General features: G+C 43.5%; 1 protein-coding gene across 2 annotated transcripts in view; it reads right to left on the bottom strand.

Annotated features, from left to right (window-relative positions):
• Window positions 1–5,495: 5,495 nt before the first annotated feature.
• The window catches only part of BRF1 (BRF1 RNA polymerase III transcription initiation factor subunit), a 175,809-nt gene continuing 155,865 nt past the window's right edge, over window positions 5,496–25,439 (bottom strand). For both annotated transcript variants that reach the window (XM_055802849.1, XM_055802855.1), the window contains 3 exons: window positions 14,520–14,571; window positions 11,289–11,457; window positions 5,496–9,061 (listed from right to left, as the gene is read on the bottom strand). In XM_055802849.1, coding sequence (XP_055658824.1) covers window positions 9,024–9,061; window positions 11,289–11,457; window positions 14,520–14,571 — 259 coding nt within the window. In that variant the 3' untranslated portion in view covers window positions 5,496–9,023. The remainder of the gene's footprint in view (window positions 9,062–11,288; window positions 11,458–14,519; window positions 14,572–25,439) is intronic.

Raw genomic sequence — 25,439 nt, 5'->3', positions numbered from 1 at the left:
TTGGGAAGTAGCTGTCACTCCTGCTTTCCAGTTAAACTGGACTCTGTGCCATGCTTTCTCACACGTTGCACCCTCAGACACATGGACTCTTTTATGGGTTACTTTCTGGCACTCCTGGCTGTTGCTGCTGCGGCAGCTGGTACATTGCTGCTTTCTGCACAGATCTCACAATGTTTGCAAGTGCCTGACACACAACAGCTGAGAGCAGCACTTCCAGAACTATTTCACAACATCCTTCTCTTCCAAAAACACCTGTGACTGCTATGTTACAGAGAAGGGCAGACAGCATAGGCGCTAAGGGTCTATGTGTAAAGAGGACTTAGCAGCCCCATACCGATTTGTCAAAAGCCCTCGGTCGTTCTAGATTCCCTGAGCTCCCATGTTCATTCCCTCAAGCTACCACAAGAAATTGTACAAGAAACAAGAAATTATCTAGGTGAGATCATCAGAGACAGCAAAGCAGCCAGACCGAGAGCAAAAGCATGGGTGAAACCCCAAGCAACACCACTGCTCTTTCCAGGGCAAGGGGGTGTTGCTGTGATGCCCCAGTCCCTTCACCTGCCGAGTGGCAGAGCTGGGGCAGAGCTGGGCATCACACCCATGTGAGCAGTAAATGGTGAAGAATAAGGGATGTCACAGGGAGCTACCTGAGATGGTTTCACACCCCTCCTTTGCAGTATTAGGAAACATGGAGCCTCCTCTCTCAGAGGTGAAATGAGGAGGAATTTCAGGTCACAGCTTACCAGACCAGGTCTCCTCCACTGTGTTCACTGCTTGCTCCTCCATCTCCAATGTGGGATATCCCTGGCTCTGACACCTGGAGCAAATGATGTTTTCGCGCTTCAAGTTTCACCACACTTCTCCATCTGTGCTGCTTTTCCCCCCTTTTTGTCTCATTTAACATCTCTGCTCTTCAGTACTGATTGTTTACTCCTGCTGACCAGTGAGGACTCTGCTTAGAGGGAAAGCTGCAATCCCCAGCAAGGTCCATGCAATATACGGCAATAGAGGGAGTAACTTAAAACCACATACAACAACACCCCCACCCCCCAAAACCCCCCAAACCCCCAAAAGCACTTTTTCGGATGGCAAGGTACTCTATGCCCCAATTAACCTAAGATCTACCCAAGAATTTAATGACTGCTAAGCTTGGTTGGGAAAGCAGGCTTGCAATGACACTGGGAGAGCCACAGCCTTCCTTCCAAGCCTCAGCTAAGTCCTACAATAGCTGTGACTTCATTCTGTCTACTTTTGATCTTCACTTCAGGTGTCACAGATGACCTCAATTGCTTATCTCCCTCTGAGCATCATACGTGCTGTAGTAATCAAGGTGGATCAACGGATGGGACTCATCCACGGCCTGAGCACAGCCCTTGGGACTCCCAAACTACCTCTTTGCACAGAGGTATTAGTACAACTGTTTGTCCCCACTCACACGTGCAGCAGACTGGGACGAATATAATCTCTTTATTGATGTACTGTCATCTCCCAGCTGAGACGCAGCCCCTCTCACACCAGTATTATACTCACAAGCACTCACAATACCTGAGGTCTGTGCTGGGCACCTGTACAAGGGCTGGCACTACCCCTGTTGATAGAGACCTTTTGCTTACCAAGTGGCCAGGGGAGATCGGAAAGTCTAAACTTGCATGTGTGCCGAGAGCACTGGCCAAAAGTGTTTTAGATGGCATTTTATTAATGCAGTACAGCCAGCTCCTCCGAGCCAGCATCAACTATACCGGGAAGATGAACAAGATGAAAGATCCTTCATCTGAACGCAGGCAGCAAAAATCCACTCAGACCCTTCCTCGCGGTGCCTGATGGCCCAGAAAGAAAACACAATGATTCACATAGCACTGACTTGCTGTTGCAAACCTCAGAGCTTACAGTAGGTCCTACTGATTTAAGGCAGCATGCAGCAGTATCAAACAATTTCCCAGTGGCCTTGTGTAAGAGTTTGCTTGAACACGCTGACTAGAGTTTGGAAACCATTTGCTTTAGCTATATTTTACCCTGTGTCAACCCATGAATCTTACTTGAATTGTGTTGGTATGTGTGTGGACTCTCCTTTGGTGAGCTCCCAGAGTATAGGCAGGAATCAAACCATCTACAAGGATTTAGCCCATTTCCCAGACATGATGCTGCTCTGGAAAACAGTTATTCAATTACAACAGATCCACATCAGAGTAGTTCTGACCACCCTACAGGAAGTTTTGACAGCCACAGCCGTCTCCCTGCAGAGCTGAAGAGGGATGCACTGCGTGCTGCTCACTACAGCTATAACACCACTGAAGTCCCTTTTCTCATTTATTTTAACATCAGCGGAATAGATAACACCACTTTGCTGGTCAATTAGGCAAGGCAGTAAGTTGTGCTTGACAAACAGAGTAAGATGTGGCTTTGGGTGACATACCACGATATCACAAACTGTTTTCACCCCAGAGCACTCTTCTCCCTTCCTTCATTACTGCTACCACTTCTAGAGACTGTTGCGAATGGCACAGATCCTGCACTGATGTAAACCAGCAAAGCCCTTACTGCCCGATGCGAAGTCACAGGAACTGCACCAGTTTACAACTGTGTGTATCTATCATGGGCATCTTCACATCACCTTCCGACTAGTTGTTTGCACTTCTGGGAACTTGAGATCCCTGACTGCTAACAGGCTCTTGGCACAGATCACACTCTTTGCATGGGATTTCTACTGAGAAATTTGCTCCAAAACCATTATGCACCCAAGGGTATTTAACGAAGACCGGGATTAGCACCTCTACAAGAACAGCAGACTTAGGGGACCCTCAGCAAGAAGGACAGGGGTCAGAACACCCGCCAAGCTGCTGGCAGATGGGTGGCTGCACCAGCCACGAACGCTGCCCTCCAACACACGCTACGGCTCTGCAGCGAGGTGGTACCTCAGGCCAGCCCGGGCTGCGCAGGCAGCAGTGTAGCCTATTTTTTTGTTATGGTTATCAAAAGCTAGAGTTGAGAAATGAGCACGTGGCTTTTTTTCCCCCAAAAAACCTCACAGATTCTTCTTTGCGAATGAGCAGCTATGGGCAGGAAACACCTGCAACAAGCATGAAACCTGTCCACCAGCCCACGGGCAGGGAATGCTGCTGTCCATTAGCCAGGACTGGGGCAGCTGGCATCCCAGGGCCCTTAGAAATCACACCTCAACCTGACAGAAGCAGAGGCATATCAGCAACAGTGGCATTGTAAGACTTCAATTTTTAATGCAGCTGTGAGACCAGCTGCGTTTCCAGAGATGCAAGTATTATCCTTGGTCCATTCCTACGCTCACTGCCTGTGCACAGCCCAAGGCACATCACTGTAAAGAAATACTCCCTAATCATTCATCATTCCTGTTTTCTTAATGCAGCTTGTTTTTCTCCTTAACATCAACCTACAGTCCTTAAAACCACTCTAATGAATCTCCTTTGGTTTTGCTCAAGTGAAATGAAGACACCTCACCATCTCCTCTTCCTTACCTGCTTAGGTGTCCTACCTCTTTCCGTATCCTCCAGTGGTCTGCCCAGTCTGCAAATGATGAAGATGGTGCATGACATACCATGAAAGAGGAGCCTGGAATTCTTGTGAGGAAAATGGAAAATGCTGCCTCACCTCTGCTGCTGCTAAGATGCAACTTTTGCCCCTTGTAGTCTCTGCATATAAAAACCTTTTACCTTCCCCAGAGAACAACGCTGAAGAAAAACTACCTGGTAAGCACAGTGTTGGTGCCGTTTCTTTTTATTGCTTTGTTCAAATTCCCTTAATTTGCTGTGGTTTTCTGCTTTTGAAGAGCTGAGAAACTTTACTAAGAGCACCAAGAGCAGTAAGAAAGTATTCTTGGTGCAACTTTGCAATGGAAACAGTAATACTGTGACTGTCATCCCGGTGTCCAGTACACTGCCACTTACTGCTGACCCGTACAATAACAAACGTAAGATTCAGACTAGGAGTCATTAACTCTGTGCTCCTAGAGCCGTGTGGCAAGATGGGAATTTCATTTTGCATTTTTATGGAATGTATGCGCCTCCCTCATTTCCACAAAAATGCACAATAGTCCCATAAGAAAAAAAACAATTATGATGAAGGAACTCACCAAGTAAAGTTGTTATGCCCCAAGCCATGAATTTTCACCCAGTCTCCTTTTTTGTGTGCTTAACCCCTTTCACCAAACAACCACCACCTACTAAGACCACTGCCAGGTACTGGGGTTGGCATAAGAAACACCAAATAATACGCTGTAACTCTTCTTCCACACAAATAGAAAATTACAACACAGGAGTAGAAAATTACAACAGCCTTTTCTGCATGACAAAACGTGAACCTAAGAACAAGTGTGCTATGATCTACTGCTGACAAATGAAGTTAATATAAAGCTTTGCAAGATTTCAGGTTTATTAACATTATTTAACTTCTCATACCCTTAAAGGAGGTGGTGTATTTGATGAACACAGCTGGGGCAACAGAATGGTTTTGGTTATGAAAGCCTGGTGTGGTAGAGGAGAGAAAAATTACAGGACAAAGCCAGTAACTGTGCAGTTTGGGAAGAGCAGCAGAAAGTCCAAGGCCAAGGTGGCCAGTGCTTTTTAAGAGCTTAGACGTTATAAGTGAGAGCACATCAGTGATGAACATCACTGGAGAAGTTCCCAACTTCCAGTGGAAAGGGTTGGAACAGCTGAAAAGAAACGAAGATAAAAACATCCCGCTGTCAGTGAGAGCAAGCATGCACCTAGAGATTATGGGAGCCCGGTGAAATGCTGCAATGACACATACCTACTGCCATATCAAAACTACTGTTAAATGTCCTACTATATGCTGGAACTCTGCTGTAGACACTCCTGAGGATCCAGTTGTAGCTCCCCTTCCTAGAAAAAAATAAAAGGAGCAAACACCCATATGCACAATGGGTAGATGTGCATTTTGGCCTCCAAACTGTGGCGACCAGATGTTGATAAAATAACATGTTTTTTAACTCAGCACACACCTTATTTATCAAGCGACAACTTTCAGAAACAAGTACTGGAACAGGTCCACTAAACACACACACACTATATATTGTTCCCACAGACAGTTAATTATATAGCTTAGTGGAAAAACCTCGTTAATGTTACGCAGTTTACAGAAAGTATCTACATTTATCAGTAGAACACTATCTTGTAAAACACACTTGCCTGATTAGACATGTCTTCCCTTTTAGAGACAAAAGCAAGCTCTGAATTACAGATCTTCGCCACTATCAACCAATCATGCCACAATCAAAACCAAACGTTCATAAGAATGAGGACAGAAAAATCAGAAATTAGCAGGAGAGCATCATAAAAAATGGGTTATGCAAGGGTTTTACTTCTTATTTACAGCAAATATATTACAGTAAAAAAGCTTAACATGGCTCATATTGTGGTTGTGTAAGGATGATACATATGCTTACATCAAGCAGGTTTAATTTCCTTGGCACTAACTGAAACAAATACAAGGATTCAACACAAATATAAGAAACAGAACATTTATTAGGCAAAACTACACATTAACCATACACATCTGTGACTGGAGTTTCAATGCAATCCAAAGAATACAAACAAACCATCAGGATGGCAAGAACTTTTTCGACAATCGTGTTTAACCCTCAAGACAAGGCTGTCTGGCACCATCTAAAAGTTGCTGTACTGAACACAGAGATTTTAAAGAAATGTCACAGATGATTAAGACACTGAAAAAGCACTCACCACAGTGAAGAATCTCATTATTTTCCTTATTTCTTTCATTTTTTACTCCACAGTACAAGAGTGTTAAAAGGCTGCATGGCAGACAAGCTGGATACAACAGCTGGAGGGTTTTGCCTGTCAAGCAAAGTGACTTGCAGCAAGAGACATACTTTATGCAACAAAACCGATGATATATAGCTTGTGTGGGTTCAAATAAGATCTAAGAACAACAAATGTTGAAGCCTTATAAGCTCTCTTCATTATAATCAGAATCCTGAGAAAAGCAGGGTCCAAATTACTCCAAGTGAATTTAGGCTTACTTATATACAACAAAATTGTCCAGATACATCAACAGTAGTAAACAGAGTTAATGCAGTGTTAATCTTTTTACATTTTAATGACTGGCTATAAAAACAGAAACTAGCATGTTCTAATCTGTTTATATTTCCTGAGCTCAGTTAAATCAAGAAGGAATGAACATTATAAAAATCCCAGTAAGTCACCAATAAATTAAAAATGTACATAATCACTATACCTTAAGAAGCCTTACAATGCTCAGAGTGAAGTCTGCCTATCCAATACCATCGCTTTTCCTTTAGGATTCCTGTATGGAAACCATGCCATTAACTTCACCAGAAATACTGAGATGCTATGGAATTGTAGATCTTTTTTTTTCTTCTGCTCTCCAAATGCCCTTCTCGCAGACTACGAGATAGCCTTTCCTAATCAAATCATACAAAAGCATTCAAAAACTGCAGTCCTGCTTCCAGTGCAGGAAATGATGTTCTCAGAAATGCAATGTGCTATTGAAATCCAAATTTACTAGCAGCAGTTATCTGGGCAGACTCAGCTCCCGCACATAACATCACTACTACATTGGCAGCAAGGTTTAGTAAGCTTTGGGGGAACAAACCAAGACGGGAGGAAAGACCCTTGATAATAAAGAATTCATTTTAGCGGTTTCTTTAAGAGCCAACATCTTGCATTTGAGAAAAGCACTCGACCTACATGCGTCATATGCGTGTTTATTTATGCATGTTTTTCTCCTGCATAGAGAATAATGTGTACCTTGGAATAAAACCCGAGTTTTGAGAATACACTGTGAGTATGGGTATTTGTAGTAGCGCTATTGGCTAATTTGAACCCAAATGATCAAACTCAACTGTCTCAAAGACTTGCAGAGCATGAACTCTGATAAAACAAACTACTTTTTAAAAAGCTGTCTACTTATAGTATGATTTTTAATTATGGTGTAGATAAAAGAGAGGTAGAAAGGTTTATCTCCTCAATATCATTTTTCTGTGCAGTATTTATGAAGTATCAGAAAAAAATCTACAGTTTTTTGGTGAAAATGCCAGCTTTTTCCCTAAGAATTATATGGAATCTCTTCTCTCCACTGAAGTGCTGCAAACTAAGTAACTGGAAACTGGTTCAGAAGAGGTCTTCTTCCCATTAGCCTCACTACACCATTTTTGTTACCAAGTTCTGCTTTTAAGAAGTCATTGCAGAAATATGCCTACACAGGGCTCAAAAATACCCAACAGACTACATTTATCAGCCAAATAATATCAAGGCTGCTCTAAAAAAAAGCACTCCCTCTTGCTCTACATACATGATCCCTCTTATGCATGCTACTGAGAGGGACAGAAGTATGGAAGGCCACATGGCCCTTCCCCTCTTTGGTGACAACCACAGGTATTGGCATCATTGTCACCCTGGCTGGCAGGAGCTAGGGAGCTTCCTAAAGCTTCTGCCACGCTCCACCCTCCGCAGCAGGAGTATGGATGGTGCGTTAGCGATGAGCGCTCCTCAAAGAGGGTGGGAAGGACGAGCTGACCAGGAGAGACAGCTTAACAGAAACCACGCTGGTAAGGCAGGGATCCATCCTGCCCTGGTGTAAGACAAGCCTGCAGCGCTACAGTTTTCATGACTATCACTAGACGAGGGAGAGAGATGAAAACAGCTTGGGTCCCGCAGCTGCACTCATCAAGAGTGTGACCCAGCGGGCAGTGCATTTCCCAGAGCCGAGAGCCCTGGCCCCAGCAGTGCCAGGGAGAGGCAGGTCAGAGGCAACAGGGCGGGATCGGGCAATAGGGGCTCCTTCCCTGACCCCCACTCTCCTTGCAAGAGCCGATGTATCTGGAAGAGAAGGACCCACCTGTTGACATTTTGCGGCACCCAGGGCTGGAGCTTCAGCATCATCCACATTGCAGCAACTGTTCACGGGTGGGATTTGAGCCGTGAAAGCCAGACTGCTGCATGGTGACCTTTAATTTACCCATAGAAAGTTAAATAAATTACATTAAATTAAATTCAGCCAAAGCAGATGCTAGTTTATTTATTAAAAAGCTCAGCTTTCTCTTTCTTTCAACTGGTTTGAGAGACAGGCAGCTCTTGGGAGCAGACCTTCACCCTAGCTCGGCTGGACAAGAGCAGCGCCATAAAGACAGCCAGAGTGACTCCTGCAGCAACAGCAGGCGCAGCAGGACCTGGCTGTCCCTAGGGATGCCCAGCACAGGCGCGTGCGCACAGCACTGTCACCTGCCAGCTCTCCGCGCTCCTTGCCTCACCCAGGCCTTCCCCCTCCTTCCACATAAACCACACCAGACTCACAGTGGAAGATGATGCTTCGCTGCCAACACTGCCTTCTATTGTCACATCTTTTAAGAAATCTAGGAATCGATTAATATAAAGGAGTATTTACTTCATTTCAGAGAAACCAATACTGCCCTGCAAATATACAACCTGTCATTACTTTTTGATAGGCTTAGGTAATGAGCTCGTATACAACAGCAGAGTCATGTTTACAATACAGGTTAGAAATGTTTCCTTTCTTTTGCTTGTAGCATTATGAGACAATAAATGCTACTGTACTCAAATAACCAACAGGCACACTTCTCATTTTTTACCTGTCCTCCTATCTGTCCTTCAGTCTGCTCCCTTTCAACAGCAGGCCTAAGAGCAGAGTCACATAAATAAGAGATGTGCTGCTTTCAGCCACACATGCTTTATACACAATCTATTTTGTCTCTTTTCTTTTGTTCTCTGGAGACATTACTCTCGTTAATTTCATCCTCAAACTATGATCCACCGAAAAAAAAATATATTCAAGTACAAACCCAAACTTTATTGCTGGGTTATGGGTCAATGTAAACTGACCAGAGTAAAAGCCAAACTAAAATTAGGTTTGCAAAAGTAAAGATTGCTTGATTACACTTGCTGACCATAGACAGCTTCTTTCACTATTCATACAGTTTGAAGACCAAAGATTGCTGGGAACAAGACACAGTCCCTGTCCTTTGGAAGTAAATGGAACTAATAGCCATCATCATCATCCATATCGCAGCCATAATCTGAAACACACAAAGACAAAAGCATATAAAAATGCAAATATTCCAGGTAGGCGGAAGATACGACAAAAGTATTGCTACTTTCAGGTTGTTTTCCTGCTGTGCAACTAGATGGTAAGTTTTGCCTTAAGAAAGCACCTTAAAAAAACTTAAGAAAGCAACTTAAAAAAAAAATTTCCTAGGGCTGAATAAAAAGTTCTTGCATGTAGTTTCCTCAATGAATAAAATTATTTGTAAGCATGTATCCAAAAATACCTCTTCTCACTGGACCCTCATTTAGGAATACCTGGCACATGGATATGTGAAATACTTGGTTTAATTTAGAGGTTAAGGTGTTCAAGCCTGATTGTCACAAGTAATTTGAAACATGGTGGCTGATAAGCAGCAGCATACATTTACAAGTAGGCATGATTCTCACTAGACACAGCCACCAAGAAAAAAGCTGCCTTGTTTATATTATTCATGCATTTATAGGCTGAAACTACCAGAGTTCAGAGATAGCTCAGAGTTCCCATCAACCTCAAAGGAGTCATGCAACAAATCCTGACCAATGCATCTGACTCACATCTCCTGTATCTACTTACTCGTAAAAGAGCTTAAAATCTTGCCCAGATTTTTTTTCCTATTTTGTTTTCTTAAAACAATGCTGAGTGCAAAGACTGCGTGGTGTGTGTGTCAGAAGGCAAGTCTGCGTGTTTCTAATGCACCAGTTTCTCTTCTGTGTGCTTCTGAATGCAGTGAAACCTATTTTCTGTTACGTAGTCAAACCTACAGATAATTATTACGTAGGAGCATTCAGTAAAGTTAACCTTTATATTTCAAATCGAACACAGTGCAACATTTCATCCAAAGAGTCAAGCAAATGCTCGGAAGCAGAATTAAGTGTAATTTACAATAATTTGTGTAGAATTGGTGAAGTTCACCATCTGTAATTCCTGTAGTTATTCCAGGCAGACAGGTCTAAGATCCATGAAGAAAGCAGTTAGAAAGGAGTTATTTGTTCTGCTGAGCAGCTCTGCACACCTGCATTTGAATTTTGGCAACGCTCCTTTCGTTTTTTTTTTAAACTCTGATTTTTCAGCTGCTGTCCAGACCAGACAGGGAGTAGTGGAATGTTCTCAGAATGGTTTAAAAATAGTAACACTTACAAAGAAAAAAAGCTCAGTGACCTTTATTCTATTTTTTTTTTTGGGGGGGGTATTAATAAACATAGACCTACCCACCCCCACATGGGTGCCTTGTCTTGGGAACATTATTCTAATAATAAATGCAGGCAACAAACTCTTTTTCCTATGGTTCGGCAATTATTTTCCAGTGGAGAAATAAATCTAAAAGCAACAGACACTTCTGTGAAATGTATGCATATTGTCCATGAAAGCTAAATTAATAGTACTGGAAAGATTTTTGCAGTAAATAACGTTTCAGTAGGAAACTTATTCCCATCTTGATTTGTCACAACCCATAATTAGCAGCTCTCATTTTAAAAATATTTCTGTATATTTTCAAAACTTAACATCTAAGGGGAAGTTTTTAATTAGGGATAAATGTGGATGTGTCCAGCTAGGAAAAATGGCAGCAGAGAGGATACTGCCTTTTCCTGCCAGCGAAGAAACCTAATTAAATGAGTGGCTTTGCTGGGTAACCCAAAGAAATGAGCACACATCTGTGTAACATACAGCACGCTGCACACTGTCAATGCAATTTCTGTACCTGGTGAAGAACTATTTCCTCCCAACACTTTCCCCAGAAACAGAGTGTGACGATGCATTCTGTTTTGAGCTGGACAGCCACATCCCCAGGGCTCACGGACAGTCTGGACGTTGCTGCAGACCCAGCTGAGGAGGAAGGCAGGAGCGGGGTGGCTCGGCTCACGAGGCAACGAGCCCCAGGCACCGCTAATGGAGGGGTTACTGACCCCGTAATTCCTCAGATCTACATTAATAAACCTGATTCTGCAAAAGGCCTGACGTCGGTTTGTTCTTGAGAAGCCCTCTTAGCCTAAAACTCCAGATGCAAAGTTTTCTCAGGAGGAGTCACTAAGAAGGTCAGTTTTCAGACGAGGGTGACTCCGGGCTTTCCCACAGCAATGGGCAATGCCAGCAAAGCGGCAGGAGCTCCACAAGGAATGAGCTCCTGGACGACAGGGACAAGCAGGGCAACCCTGTCTGTCCTCAGCCCTGCAACAACAAACCCCACAGCAGCAGTGGATTTAGAGCACATCCCAGCTTACCGTTCCCTCCCATTAACTGCAAGGCACTCATGCAGTGATCATCATCTTCTTCTATTTCTTCCTCTTCTACCTCTTCCTCAGGGTTGTAAGCTACTGGGCCACTTTCCACTAGCACAGCTGCTGGTTTTTCTAAGTCAGGGGCTTCTGCTTGTGCACTGGGAAAGGTCATCTGCAAAAAAGAAGAGGGGTCAGTAGAGCAGCCCTTCCTTTTGTTCAATATTTGTACAAAACTTAAGCAGCTTGAAAATGGTAAGGACCAGAGAGCTGGAAGGCCATGTCAGTGCTAGAGGTTTAGCTGTTCTAGGGCACATGCGAGTTGCTCAAAGAAACGTTGCTCAAATGAAAGTCAGGCACAAACGTCCAGTTTTCACATAATTCATAGCCATGTAACTGAAATACCCAGAGACAGTAACTGCAGAACAAGGATCCTCTTGCAAGCACAACTTAAGGAGAAATTTGGGAGTGAAGGCTCCTCAGCAGAGCTCTGCAGGAAAACTTACAACATTTTCCTCATTGCACTTGACTCACATCAGGCCTATTACACAATAACAACGTTATTGACAATTTAATGATAGCAAAAACGTACCCTTCAAATCAGAAAAAACGCAACCTGTATTAGTTTTGACAGCTCTGGCTGGATTTATTTGGAGGCACAATGAGCTGTGGAACAAATAGCACTCTTTAGACAGCACTTAATGTGATGGCAGAGCACTAGGTTGGTAACACACGCCAGCACCTGTAACATTACCTATGCAATTCATCAGAATAATGATCTCCAAACACTAACTTGGGAATTGATCACTGACGGGACCCGTTCCATATGTGTACGTCCCCAGTTGCTCCAAGGTTAGGCAAGACACAGCAGGGAGGGAGAGAAAGGACAACTGCAAGGAGTCAGAGGTGAATTTGGAGAAGGTAATACTGTCTTTGGTTCACTAATAGCAGATCTGGGAATGGGGCTGGAACCAGCAACGTGGTCTGCCCCAGCACAGTCCAGGCTCTGGTCTCTCTGGAGCTCTCCCTCCCATGGTGTGCTCAGTCCGGGGCCTTACCTCCCTGTCTCACCCAGGGAAGAAACATCACAGGAGCTTCACCTCCACCAGCTTTGTAACCCGGCACTTTTCACCTTTGTTCCGTACTTGGACGATTTGAGGTTTGTACGCTAGAGCCTGTGGCTCAGAAGTACATCCCATTAATGGCAAGTTGACGAACATTAAAGGTTAATGCTGCTGGGCCATGCCAGCAATTTTAAGAAGGTGCTTAACAGTACCTGTCACTAGTCAGCAGTTACCAGCACTGAGAGTAATCTCCCCTGCTAGGAAAGATGAAAGAGACTGGGACCACTTCCTTGGGAAGGACAGCGGTGAGGTGCTCTGAACAATGAATGGTCCAAAGGAGACCAGAAAACCCCAGCTCCTTGGATCCCCACCACAAGAAAAGTCCTACAGCGCTTTAGGTTTTGAATAACAGTACCCAACTAGGTACTGCTGCATCTTCTCCAGTTCCACTGGCAGCAAGTTCTGATACAGTCTTGTAATTTATTTTCACTTATTTATTTATAAATGTATTTACTTGGGATGCAGTAACTCCCAGAATCCCTGTGACTGCAGGCACTTTAGAGATACACCGAAAGAGAAAATCCCTGTACCAAAAAGTTGACAGTCTAATTATTCAAACATCAAAGCTGTTCCTGGACTTGGCACATACCATGACAGTCAACCTAAAGAATCTGCCTGAGTTTTTCAAAGTCACCTAAGGGTTTGCTCCAATAATTCATTAATAGGGCAAAAGACACCCATTAATTTTAATAGAAAATCAAGTATTTAGATATTCGGATCATTCAAACACAGGTTTTCATGATTTTTTAATGCTCAAATTAATCATATTATTTAGAGGAACTTCCATCCATTTTATTTTCCTACCACTGCTTTGGCCTCTAGAGTGATCAAACTGAGTCCATCTAGGTTTCCAGTATAAGCAGAAATAGACACAACAGTTTGAGATGAATCAGCATCATAATATATATCAATTTAGATGCTTAAAACTATCCATCTGTTCTGAAAAAGTGGGTGAATATAAAGAAGCTACAACTGAGTCATTATTTTTTAAAATTGCACTGTGCTAATTAAAATGTGACCTTCTTCTAATTATCATGTCCACTTCCAGACTGCTGTACTTCTACAAATGTGCAGAGTTTTCTAATGAGCATAGCGTAAGTGAAAATGTATTTCCCCAGGCAGGATATCAAACTGTTTCTGAAAATCAGTGGGTTTTAGTCATTTTAAAAATAAGGCAGTCAAATGTCTTCAAATAGAACTTCTTGAATTCACTTCCAGACAACCTGGACTTGAGTTTGGCACACACTGTTATGTATGGATGGGCAGCTGTCAAAGCATGTCACACCACCTAGGGTAACTGGTTCACTTCCAAAAGGGGGTCAGTGTCACATGTTCGTGGGAAAAAGAAGGACAAATACCTTTGGTGTATTAGAAACAGAATTTTTAGATATGTAGTAGACAATTATTTTGTTATGCACAGAATGCATATGTCTACTCTGTAGAGTGTGAAAGTAATAGTGAAAGAAAGCAATTATTGCTGTGACTCTGATAATAATCACGATCCCTTCAGCAGAAAATGCAGGGGCACAAAGCCACCCACGGAGGGTTTCTGGCAGTGGCCAGTTACTAGCACTAACTTTTCTGTGGCACCGTTACATTTTGAAACTAAGCAAACAAACCAACCAAAGAGTAAGCCGTGCTATACAGGGTAAGCTGTCACTTCGTGTTTCCTTATCAGTCTCCTGCAGAAGCCCAGCCCTTCCCTTGGGTCAGCACTGGCTGCACAGAAGCTGTGTTTTGCATCACCTCCCTTCTCCGCAGGGATGGTCCAAGCGCTGAGAAACAGGCACAAGCTCTGTCTGCTCCTACTCTTCCTGCCCACTTGTTTGATATGTACCTTTTCAGATGCTTGCAGGGGGTTTTCTCTTTTTTGCTGTGTAACCAGGCATTATGAGGCTGTGCTAATGTTACTGATGGATACGTAAGGACAACAGGCAATCTCAGCTTTGCAGTGTTTGCAGTAACCAGCTTCTGGTCTGATCAGAGAGACAAGACTCTTGCCCTCAGTCTCTCTTGCCCGTATCTACCACATAGCCAGAGCCAAGCTGAAAAAGGCTGTGGGAATTTCCAAATTCAAACTGTCACACTGGGAGAAGTGCTGGACTTCACATACCTCTTCAGTGTGAGCCTTCTTAGCAAGCTGTGTTGAAATCAAGGGTCTTAACCTGCAAAGAAGGAAAGAAGGTGAACATCAGAAAACTTACACCAGGCACAAGAGTTTGGCACAGACTATTCACCCTCCACTGAAAGCACTATGCAACTTTGTTATGTTGGGCAATTACTTTTTTAAAGACATGAGATATAGAGCAGAGAGCCGCAGACTCCACAGTAAATAAAACACTCTCCCTTGCAAGCGCCTGCCCCAGTTCAGGATAGGAAGAAAGGATGCTCGTTAACAAGCACAGTAACAAAACCTCACCTCAAACTGCAGCCCCAGCCCATTCCAAAGGCCTCTGGAATAGATGGTTTTGTCACATATTACAAAAGTCAAAAGGCAACTGATTTTTTAGAAAAACGCAGACATGGCAAATCCGAGCCACACTCTGAATTACCCAGCACCACTCTGCAACCCATTCCCTGTATTTGATGATATATACAGGATACTAGTAAGATCATACACACAGGGTATCGTAATCATCACTGGCAAAATTCAAAGTTCCAGCTACAGAAATCATCATCAAAAACAAGGGGACCCTGCTGCTCATACCTTGAATAAGAAACAGAAATTGGACATACACTTTTTTTTTTTTTTTAAATTCTGCAACAGATATGAAAGAGACCTGCATATTTTGGGAGAAAAGATGGATCAGTATTACTTCACCGCTGAGTGTTAAATACTGTTGTTTCTGAAAAACATTTCATAGCCTGTTTTCTCCTTACTGCAGGAAGGCTGTTCTCAATCCATCACTTAGTGTTGCCTTCTGGTCTCCCCTCCTCATCTAGAAGTATCTAGTCATGAACAAGAAGACTTGCTTTCTAATGGAACACTGCTCAGACATCTTTTAACTAAGTACATCTTTTAACTAAGTCTAGGCAAACAACTTAATGAATACCAATTTATGTCTCCAGAGATACAGTCTTTGATGATAAGCTGTATCTTTCCCTCAATTTTCTATTAGTCATTCCTCCCTGTTAACACACAGAAACCAGTTGTTTTCCTACTTGTTTATTTCAAATAATTAGCAGGAAGAAACAGAATCCCAGAGAATGAGCAGGGGAGACTCAGATCATTATCCCTGATGGAGAAGACGATATAAAAATACAAAATATCGTCTAAGCTCCAAAAAGGTTCAGAAACTGGTCATCTCAGAAATGCTTCACAAGGCTCAAAAGGCACTTTGGCAACCAAAGTAGTCCAAGGTGCCTCCTTAAAGTAGATCTAAACAAAAAGAAGCCACAGGAATGCTTCAGGAGCTGTACCACCGAAGGACCAGAACACATTATTCTGCTACAGATATTTCTTGTCATATTTCAGAATTATCAAAAAGATCAAGAAAGAGATACTCTTGACCCACATAAACGATCTGTTACATAAAAGTCCTGGTGGACTTCTGGGCTTAGAGAGAATGTATTTGAATGCATGGACGCACTCCCCCTTATGTGCCTGGCCTTTTCTTTCCTTTATCTAATCCAAATTGTAGAGTTTTTACAGAACCACAGAATGGTTTGTGTTGGAAGTGACCTTTAAAGGCCATCTAGTCCAGCCCCCCTGCAATGAGCAGGGACACCTTCCACTAGACCAGGTTGCCCAGAGCCCCGGTCCAGCCTGACCTTGAACATTTCCAGGGATGGGGCATCTACCATCCCTTCAGGCAACCTGCTCCAGTGTTTCACCACCCTCACCGTAAAAAATTTCTTCCCTATTGCCTAAAATTTTAAGACTACTGTCTTACTGTCAAGTACTGTTTTCCGAAAGTCACCCTGTTTAGATGCTTACAAACATACAGATGCAGCAATGTCAAAAGGTTATGTAGCTGAAGGATGCTAATTACCAAACAGGTTGTATTTCATTGACATGACTGAAAAAAAATAACAGGGGTAAGAAATGAAGGACTTTTATTTTAAACCAGTAGTAGTGATTATTGCAATTAACATTGTACCAAAGATAGCACCTATTTCCTCCTGCTACCAAAAGACATCAGACCTCCCTGGAGCACCCTGAAATCTTTCCTCCCCCCAATTAAAATCAAGCTGTTGAGTAAGACTCACAAGGTAATCAGAAACTGCTGACATTTCTTTTAGAACAAATTATACATGTGCTCACACAGTGAGGAAAACAATCACAGCTATAGGAAGCAAAGAGTAAACATTCCAGTTTCATTTTAATTAAAATGGTCCCCTAATGAAAATAAAAAGATTCACGCTTATGAAAAGCCTATTTGCAAACTTTAGTGCTAAATCCAAGAGCCCTTCTATACCATTTTTCAGCGGTGAGTGACTCTCACACCCAGCTGAAATTAAAGCTGTATTTCTGCTCCAAGATAACTGCTCACAAAACATGCATCTTTATTGCTAGAAGAATAGCGCTGCCATTCGATCCGGGTGATACGGTTTCTCTCTCAGTGTAATATCTAATGCATCCAAAAGCAGCGGGTTGGATGCTGCTCCTGCTCTGGCTGGTGGGCACCTGCTGCAGCACAGATCTGGAAGGGTCACTCGCCCTGTGGGCGGCACAGCTCAGCTCGCTGTGCCGCCACACGATGTGCTACCTGCAAACACCAGCGATGAAAACGGAAAAAAGGTTAAACCACTGCAAGGGGAGACAAAAAACTTATTCCCCCCCATGAAATAATGTGTTTGATTAAAATTATATAAAAGTTATTAATACATAAATAGGTAAGCTAATTTTTCTCCCTTGACTCTCCTTATGCCTATGGAGAACCCTACTATTACTGTACAAAACCATTTAGGAAGGTTTTATAGCGAGGTTTTTTGTTTTTAAATGCCCCGGTGCCCTGACCTCCTTAAACCAGAGCAGCTGCTGCCACACCAGCCATATGGAGCAATAAATTACTGGCTGCCATGGCTACAGATACGGGCTCCTTCTGCTGTCTGGCTGCACCACAGAGGGCAGAAAAAAAGTGTCTTCACGGAAGAGGACGACTGATTTTGAGGCTGGGATAAGTTTGAATAGTTATGATGAAAAAAGCGCCTTGAAAAAACTAGTAGCTGATGTATCTTATCCAACTTTTATTGTGCATGAGTCAACCTCATCTCTAAAAGGCTACTAAGTACACAGATGCACACACACACTGCACGTGAAAAATCCTGTCCATCACGGTCCAGCTCCAATTCAGGGTTGCCAAGTTCCATAAATAACAATATCCTGCACTGAGATATGATCCCGTATCTACTGAAGCACCAACAGTCTCTATTGAAAATGTCATGTTGCAACTGGTCTTCAGTAGTTGTTCACTGTCTATGCTGACGACTTGTTTGAGGCACTTCCATTATGACCTTTGCAAACTAATACAGTACCTTGTGGCAGGGAGTAACAAAACAAGCAACTTTCTGAACAGCGACGTGATTCGTAAAAGGGGAAAAAAGAGATTTCACAGCACCAAGTGTTATATCCGCATTTCAAACTACTTCAAAAATTACACAGCTCTACAAATGCTCGTGTCAGCCAACACACATAACACTGGGAGCAGATAATCTTGACACGTTCTCGACAAAAACTAATGGCATGGTACATGGCATCAGAGGCTGCTCCCTGCCGAATCCACTCCGCTCTCAGCTGAGATCTGCATGATAACATCTAGGTTTGTCCTCCAGCTTAACAATTTAAAAGAAGATTCAGAATAATAGCTCCTGACAGGGCTGGAGATCACACAGACTGAACTTTCAAAGTGAGCAAATTTCTCTGAAAAACAAGCTGGCTGTGAGAAACAACTGTTTCTATTTTGCTTATTATTTAATAACAAAAGATTACACAGCACAGTACATAAAATACAAAGAGCACTGCGAGGTAATAAAACCACCTCACTTGCATCAGGCTGTTCGCCCACCAAAAAGGTTTACGATACCGCAACAACCTCCTCAGTGCAATCCTGCAAGTAATTTGGAAAGTCACCCAAAGCTCTTGTTTCTTACTGGATTTAATTTAATCCATCCAAGTAGGGAACATCTTACTGCTGCTTACCACCCATGCTAATTTTATATGCGGATGATCCCAGAATACGCGATGGAAAGCAGATACAACGGAGCCCGCAGCCACAAGCCTGCAGTGTAATTATGCAGGTCATCTAAGAGAACTGCCCATAAAATGTATGCATCCATACCACAGGCCTTTCATACATCTGCCATTTCAGTGACAGAAAAAGCTATTGAGAAATGATTCGGCAAGAGACTGGTCAGGTTCTCCACGCTGGCCGAGATCCTCCTCCCACCTGAGGCCAGATGGTTTTGCCTCAGAAGGTCAGTTTACCAGACATCTGCGTGAGAAGGAAATTAATATAAATGTTTACCCCAGCTAAGAGCGCCCTTTAATTAGGTACCATCAATGTTATCCTTACCGGAAAGCTGGGAATTACCTCTCTGCAAGGATTTAATTCTCTTCTGGGAAACACAGCTGCGTCAGGAGACACAGACGTGCTGCTGTGCCATTAGGTCAGGACTGAGGGGTGACCCTCCTGGACTCAGACCACCGCTGTTTTCCAGAGGGCAAAACAGAGACTGCAACCACGACTGCGACCAGAGCACTTTGGGGTTTGCACATCCAGCTATGGATCCCACCATCTCCTACATCTGCTCCTGGCTGACAGCCGGGTGCTCACAAAGGTCATTCTCTCCCCTAGAGAGGCAACCAAGGTGCATGGCCAAGGCCATGGCTGGTTGTGACACCAAGGAACGGCTGCAGGAAGCCTTGAGGACGGGCTGGAGTGGAAGGGTGCACTCTAGCACACTGGGAAAAGTCTACACACAACCACAGACAACATCATGATCTGCAGAAAGGCAGAGCATCCTCACACCTTGAAACCACCTGTGCCTGAATATAAGGCAGGCAAGTATTTTGGGCTTTCTGAAGGCCAGGCTGACCAGCCCTTCACCCAACCAGCTCACCATCAGTGTGAAAGCCCCGAGGAGTTTCCCTGAATCACCCTCCCCAGTGACAGGGCTGCAGAGACCCCAACCACCGACAAAACAACACCAACTGACAGGCATGTCCACATTGCAACGAGCTCACCTCACGCACAGCGTGGTCCAGGTCCCTCAGAGCTAACCCCAGAGCTGCCAGCTGTGCAGACGTGACTGATGGAGCAGCAGGCAGGGTCTGAGCCTCCTAGATAGTGCCAGACACCTTGGCAACATGGTCAGGATGTGTTAAGAGCCAGCTTCTTCTAACTCTGCTCCAACACGCCTGTGCATACACAGCCAGCATTTGCCTCCTGTATCCAAGCAAGCAACACTACAGAAAGAGCCGTTTCAAGCAGAAAAAAAAGCAAAGCTGAAGTGACAACAAAAACTAGAGTGAAATGAGAAATTGTTCCCACTTCTGATTCCCACTCAGCCTTCTTTCATGCTGGATCAGAGGACCTTCGCTTTCATCAGCGCAGCATCAGACAACGCGATGCTGAGAAACATCTTCAGTGCTAATGAGATTGGCCTCTTCTAGCAAATACCCAGGCTTAAGTATCTGGGGATCGAAACCCACAGGAGTAAACTGCCAAAAAATAAGCATCGCTATCATTCACTACAGGATATGTTTATCAGCACGGTACTAAGCACCTACGTCAGTCACCGAAATGCTTCTGAAAAGCAGGATTTTTGCTAACGTATCCTGAACACCTATTTCAGGCTTTTCAGCGAGGGGCAGAGGCCACAATAACTGTCTTCAATAACCCAGCTCGGAGCAGGCAGTATTTTTCTGCATAGCTGCAGCGCTCGTTCTTCAATTAGATGCTGTAAAATAGCAACTTGCTGTTCTTTCCACTGACTAAACCAAAAGATTTTCGACAACAAAAAATGAAAAGAATGAAATCTAAGGCCACCTTATTGCGACCAAATGAAATGATGTTACTGCAGCAGATCCGAAACAATCTCTGCACATATCTGCTTATAAAGGAAATTGCTGCAGACCATGGGAAATTACAATTGCTCCAGGACAAGAAAGGCTGACTGATCTAATATTTCTGGTCGACACACCTTCTTCCTGGGTTTGTCAATAAAGATACTGATGAGCTCATCTCTCCACAGGTCAGGAAATTATTAGTTGAAAATATGCTGTTTCTTTCACCATGGAAATTTTTCCAGATGAAATGATGGCAGCAAGGCAAATGTGCACCTTGCTGGGAAAAGCTACTTAAAATAAGGAAGCTATGAAGCATTTTAATGAAGGTAAATGAGTAACCATGATGGTCTCAGTTAAGCAAGTCTAATGGCAGTGTCACTTTTAAAACATGGGCGTGAGACAACTCATGTGGTGACAATCCGAATATGTCTAACTATCTTTTAGTGCCGTCTTTCAAGTGGTAACAGTGCAGAACACATCTGTTATGGCAGAAAGCACCATTATTAGTGGAGAAAGCAAACAGAAATAATTTTTAAATCACGCTTGGAACTACAGTAACAGATATTAAATTTAAAAAGTTGAACGAACACACTATCATCTCAACAGAAGGATTATGCTATTGAAAAGTTCTCAGCAGTAGCACTGCCGTCTGTATCTGGTGCGAGTATATTTTTCTAGACTCAAGAAACGAGGATCACAGATATTTGCTTTTGGACAGGTGTTTTGATCAATCTCAACCTCATAAAAACAGCTAATGAGGCAAAAGATGAAAAGAAACACATCTTAGTAACCTGCAGTCTCTGAGAACAATCCACTGAGATTGTTATACCCAAAGGTGATGCCAGATATATCGTTAGATCTTCCCTGTTGACATTACAAGGACAAAAATCATGCTAGGCAAAATACTAAATCACCTCTTCTACCACCTCTGATAGCATATACCACCACGCACATTAAGTTTCTCTCATCCAATTATGCAGGCAAAACTAGTATTTCAAAATTCAGGTAACTATAGATTCATACAAGTAATCCATCAAGGAATAAAGATGGATGACAGATTTTTTTTCCCCCTTGTCTATTATACATTAAAGAGCAAATTCACTGCCAGCCATCTGGAAATCAATGTATTCCAAGCTTTATTTTATGATTACCAACATTCCCCTTCGTAACTCATTTCTAATTATAAGCAATAAATCATTCCTTCTTGCTTGTAATTTGTAACAGCCAATTAAGGCGAACCTCTTATTTAAATAGCAAATCTAGCTTTAAAACATCACATATTTTGAGGTATGCACAGAACATCTAATCACGCAGCTGAATGGTGGGACGATGATTTAACGTGGTTTCACAGCCACCAAGGAGCCACGTGCAGAAGAACCCGCTGTCCCCTGTGCCCCACGTACACCAGGACTTTTCAAAACTGAAAGCACAGGTCTCACCTGTCTGATTTAATGCAGAAGAGACTGAAACATGTATCATCATGATACACGAGCCAGGACACAACTCAGGGAAGTCTGGGTCAAGGCTTCCCGCTCCTGTATCAGGAAATGAATGAAGAGGCTGGAACGGAAGAAGGAGCTGTAGGTTGCTCTAGGAAGAAGTTCTGGACGTTTTCTGATTTCATTTTAGAAACTAACAGTGAAAGAACGCAACTCTAAATTTAATACTTAAAAAAACAACTTGAGCAGCTTCTCTCATGCCGGGAATGACGTTCGAGAAACAGACTGGCCTCCTCCTCCTCCTCCCCAGCCAAAGGACAGCCCCGTGCACCGCCTGGGCACTTGCCATCTAGGCTACTCCATGTTGCACCAGGCTTTGCCAGTGTTAGCCATAGCATGGTGCTTGGCATGATCCCTCTTGGATCACTCCTCTCCATCCCTCACGGCCAGGAGAGGATCAAGCAGAACAAAGGAGTGAAACAGTCTGCAAAGAAAAGGTGTCACTATATAAATCCAGATCATTCCTTTGGGGAGAAGGGTTTAATGGTGGCTTCCTATGGCAACTCTTTCCAACAGAACAATATCAAAGAAATGTAGTGGAGGATGTCAGACCAGACCAAACAGGGTGGATCCAAAAGCACTGGCAAGGACATGGAGAAGTTTTTACTTGTATTTGTTCTTCAGTGTAGGTCTGAGCAACAGGCATGTGAGTGCAAACACAAGAGAGAGGCTTCTTATAAATAGCTCTGCTGGGATTTGTCCGTTAGAAAAAAACCCCTCACTCTTGTCAGAAAAGTATGTGATACAATTTTGGATACAGAATTTATTACATGAGAAACTGATCTCAGGAACGTGGAAGTGGTTCCCACTGAGATTTTATTCGGTCATCACACAGCTCAAGTCTGTTCCAGCTTCACATTGTGTCATCTGGTAAGCGTTTACAGTAGGAATCAAGGGAACTGGATTTGGAAAAAATCCATCACAATTGACCTAAATCTGATCTGACCTGAATAATCAAACTAAATACCAAATTCAAAAATGGCTAGACAAAAGCAAGGAGCAGGAGTTCTTCAGCTGCAGGAGTTATCTCTGTGTTTCCCCATGAGAGTTAGGCACCCCACTTTTTTATTTCTCCCCGATAAGCAGTGGTGATGGAGGCTATGTGAGCATCCCCTGGTACCAAAGGTGCCAAAAGCCAAGTGCGTGAGCGCTGCAAGCTCCGCTGCGTTCCCTTCCCTTTTCAGACACTATTTGCTCCTGAGAGAGCAGCACTTGCAAGCAGGAAATGGAAGACAGCAAGTAAATAAGACAATCTGAAGAGAACACCTTTGTAGGGCAGTGGTGACCATGTCGGTACCATCTGGCCTTGCCTCTGCCACACAGTCACCCCGAGTCACCCCAGAGAGTGGCCTGGGCCAGCACGGTGATGGCAACAACCGCCTGGGTGTGGGTAATGCCACCATTAGACCCACAGCCACGGCAGCCCCCCTTGCAACTGCGTGTCACACTCACCACCTGCCCCGTCACCCAGGCTTGCTGCCCTGCGGCGTCAGGCTCAGAGCGGGTTATGCCACCAGCATCGCTTTATTCCTGAGCGACCCAGCTGAAGACGTACAAGTGTGGCACCACCTAAGCAAACACGCAGCAAGTCTCCATAGATGGTTCATTATTTAGGTAGACCTTGTAGCAATGTGTTCAATAAAAAGTTTCACCGCTTTCAAGACTCCTTATCTTCTTTTTATGAGAGATCTCAAAACAAAGCTCACAGACATTTTAACATCTGGTTTATTCTCAGCAGTGAGAACAAGACACTCAGAAGAAAACTCAAAAATAGCTGGCTTGATGTTGGTGAAACTTGGGCAATATTACTGGCAAAAACTTTGGATGAGGATGCAACAAAAAAGCCTGCACAAACTGTAAAGGGAGGGAGAAGCAGACACCAAAGCCTACAAATGTAATTTTGAAAATAAGGCATCATTCTTATTATGCCTGTGGATGTCTATCTTCCCCATATAAAGTTTTAAAAGCTCTATATAAACTATACTTCTAAGCAAGCTTGTAATTAGTTAGGGGCAGGCTTAGCTCTAATTATAACTTGTAGAGACACACATTATGGAAATAGTTAGCTAATAACCATAGCAATGCTCATTTGCTGGCTGAAGTCAGGCTGGCATGTGATTGCCCCGTAACCACCCCAGTACTTTCTGCCTTGTGTAAACTGGGCTCCCTCATGAAGCCTGTAGGACCGGTCTGTCGGGTCCTCCTCCCAGCTCTGCCATACAGGGTAAGCCAGGAGTCGCTGCCACCGATGCTGTGATGCCCTTTGTGCCTGCATCTGGCCTCCCCTGCTCCTTACCAGTACGCTGTGGGGTACCCCTTCTCACCTCGCCAGGAGAAGCTGTGCCAAAGGGACCAGGGAACCTGACAGAGAGCCGAAACTGCACCATTTCGACAACAGGCAAGATCAGGCTACATCCAGCCCATGAACCGGTCAGATGTCAGCATACATTGTGAACATGTCTACATTAATCTGTACAGCCTTTTTCAAAGTTAAAATGAAGTCAGTCCCACATCCCATCCCAAAAACCCAACAGGATGCTCCACTGGAATAATATCCCTCTACGCCAAATATCCTATAAAAGAGCAAGTTCACACAGCTCTCTCATACCTTTGGTTCCAAGCTCTACTGACATAAGAAAGGTCCAGAAAGTAAACTGTACCCTTTTATTCCAACCTTGGAAGCTGCTTGCATAGCAATCTCTGCTTGGGTATAACTATGCATGGATAATACAGTGCAAAACCAGTACAAATCACTGGGGAAAATGGCTATTTACCATTGAATATGACACAAGTTTGAAAGAATTGGTACACACTACGGGAGCTTGCTCACACATACTGCTATGTACCAATGATCCACTGAACCGGGTTGCAGAAGCCCTTCATGTTATAAAAAGCCTATCTCCTTTGCAATGCATTTGGTACAGATAAATTGGTGAGTGTAAAAATGCAGCCACATTTTCTTATGGAAAGAAAATTCCAAATGGAAGTGTTAGGAAGGAAAAAAAAACACCTGCTGTTTCAAAATCTGTGTACAATACGTGTAATTTCTGTTTAAGAGACACTACTTTTGATGTGGGGAGCACACAGCACCACCTTTTCTGATGTCTTGTGTAAGCTTCATATTGCACATCTGTGATTAAGTTAGATATTGTAGGGGATGCTACATGCAAAGCAGATTTATTTAATAGTGGTTTTCTTTAATTCAGCTTAATACTAGTGTTAACAGATACAAATTAAACAATGGAAACCTCATTCAAACTGCAGAGGAGATGCCTCTCGCAGCCTCTCGCACTGGTTTAACCGGATCAATTAGAAAACCTCTCCAGGTGAAGCCCATGCTGCCCACAGTTGGCTGCACAGGTTGGTGAAGGGGGTACCTCTGCTTGGGTCACCAGTCCCTAATTTGGCTCAGTCAAAACAAGCCAGGTCATCCTAAAAGAGACCTCTGCTAACTATTACCCTTTGAAATTGCTGGAGTTTTCGAAATCTGTTAAAGCGCACTTGCAAAAGCAGGTCAGCCAGC

Source organism: Falco peregrinus, chromosome 1, assembly GCF_023634155.1.
Source record: "Falco peregrinus isolate bFalPer1 chromosome 1, bFalPer1.pri, whole genome shotgun sequence".
In the NCBI taxonomy this organism is placed as follows: Eukaryota; Metazoa; Chordata; class Aves; order Falconiformes; family Falconidae; genus Falco; species Falco peregrinus.
Note: the sequence above shows the minus strand (reverse complement) of the source record. Positions and strands in the feature narration are given on the sequence as shown.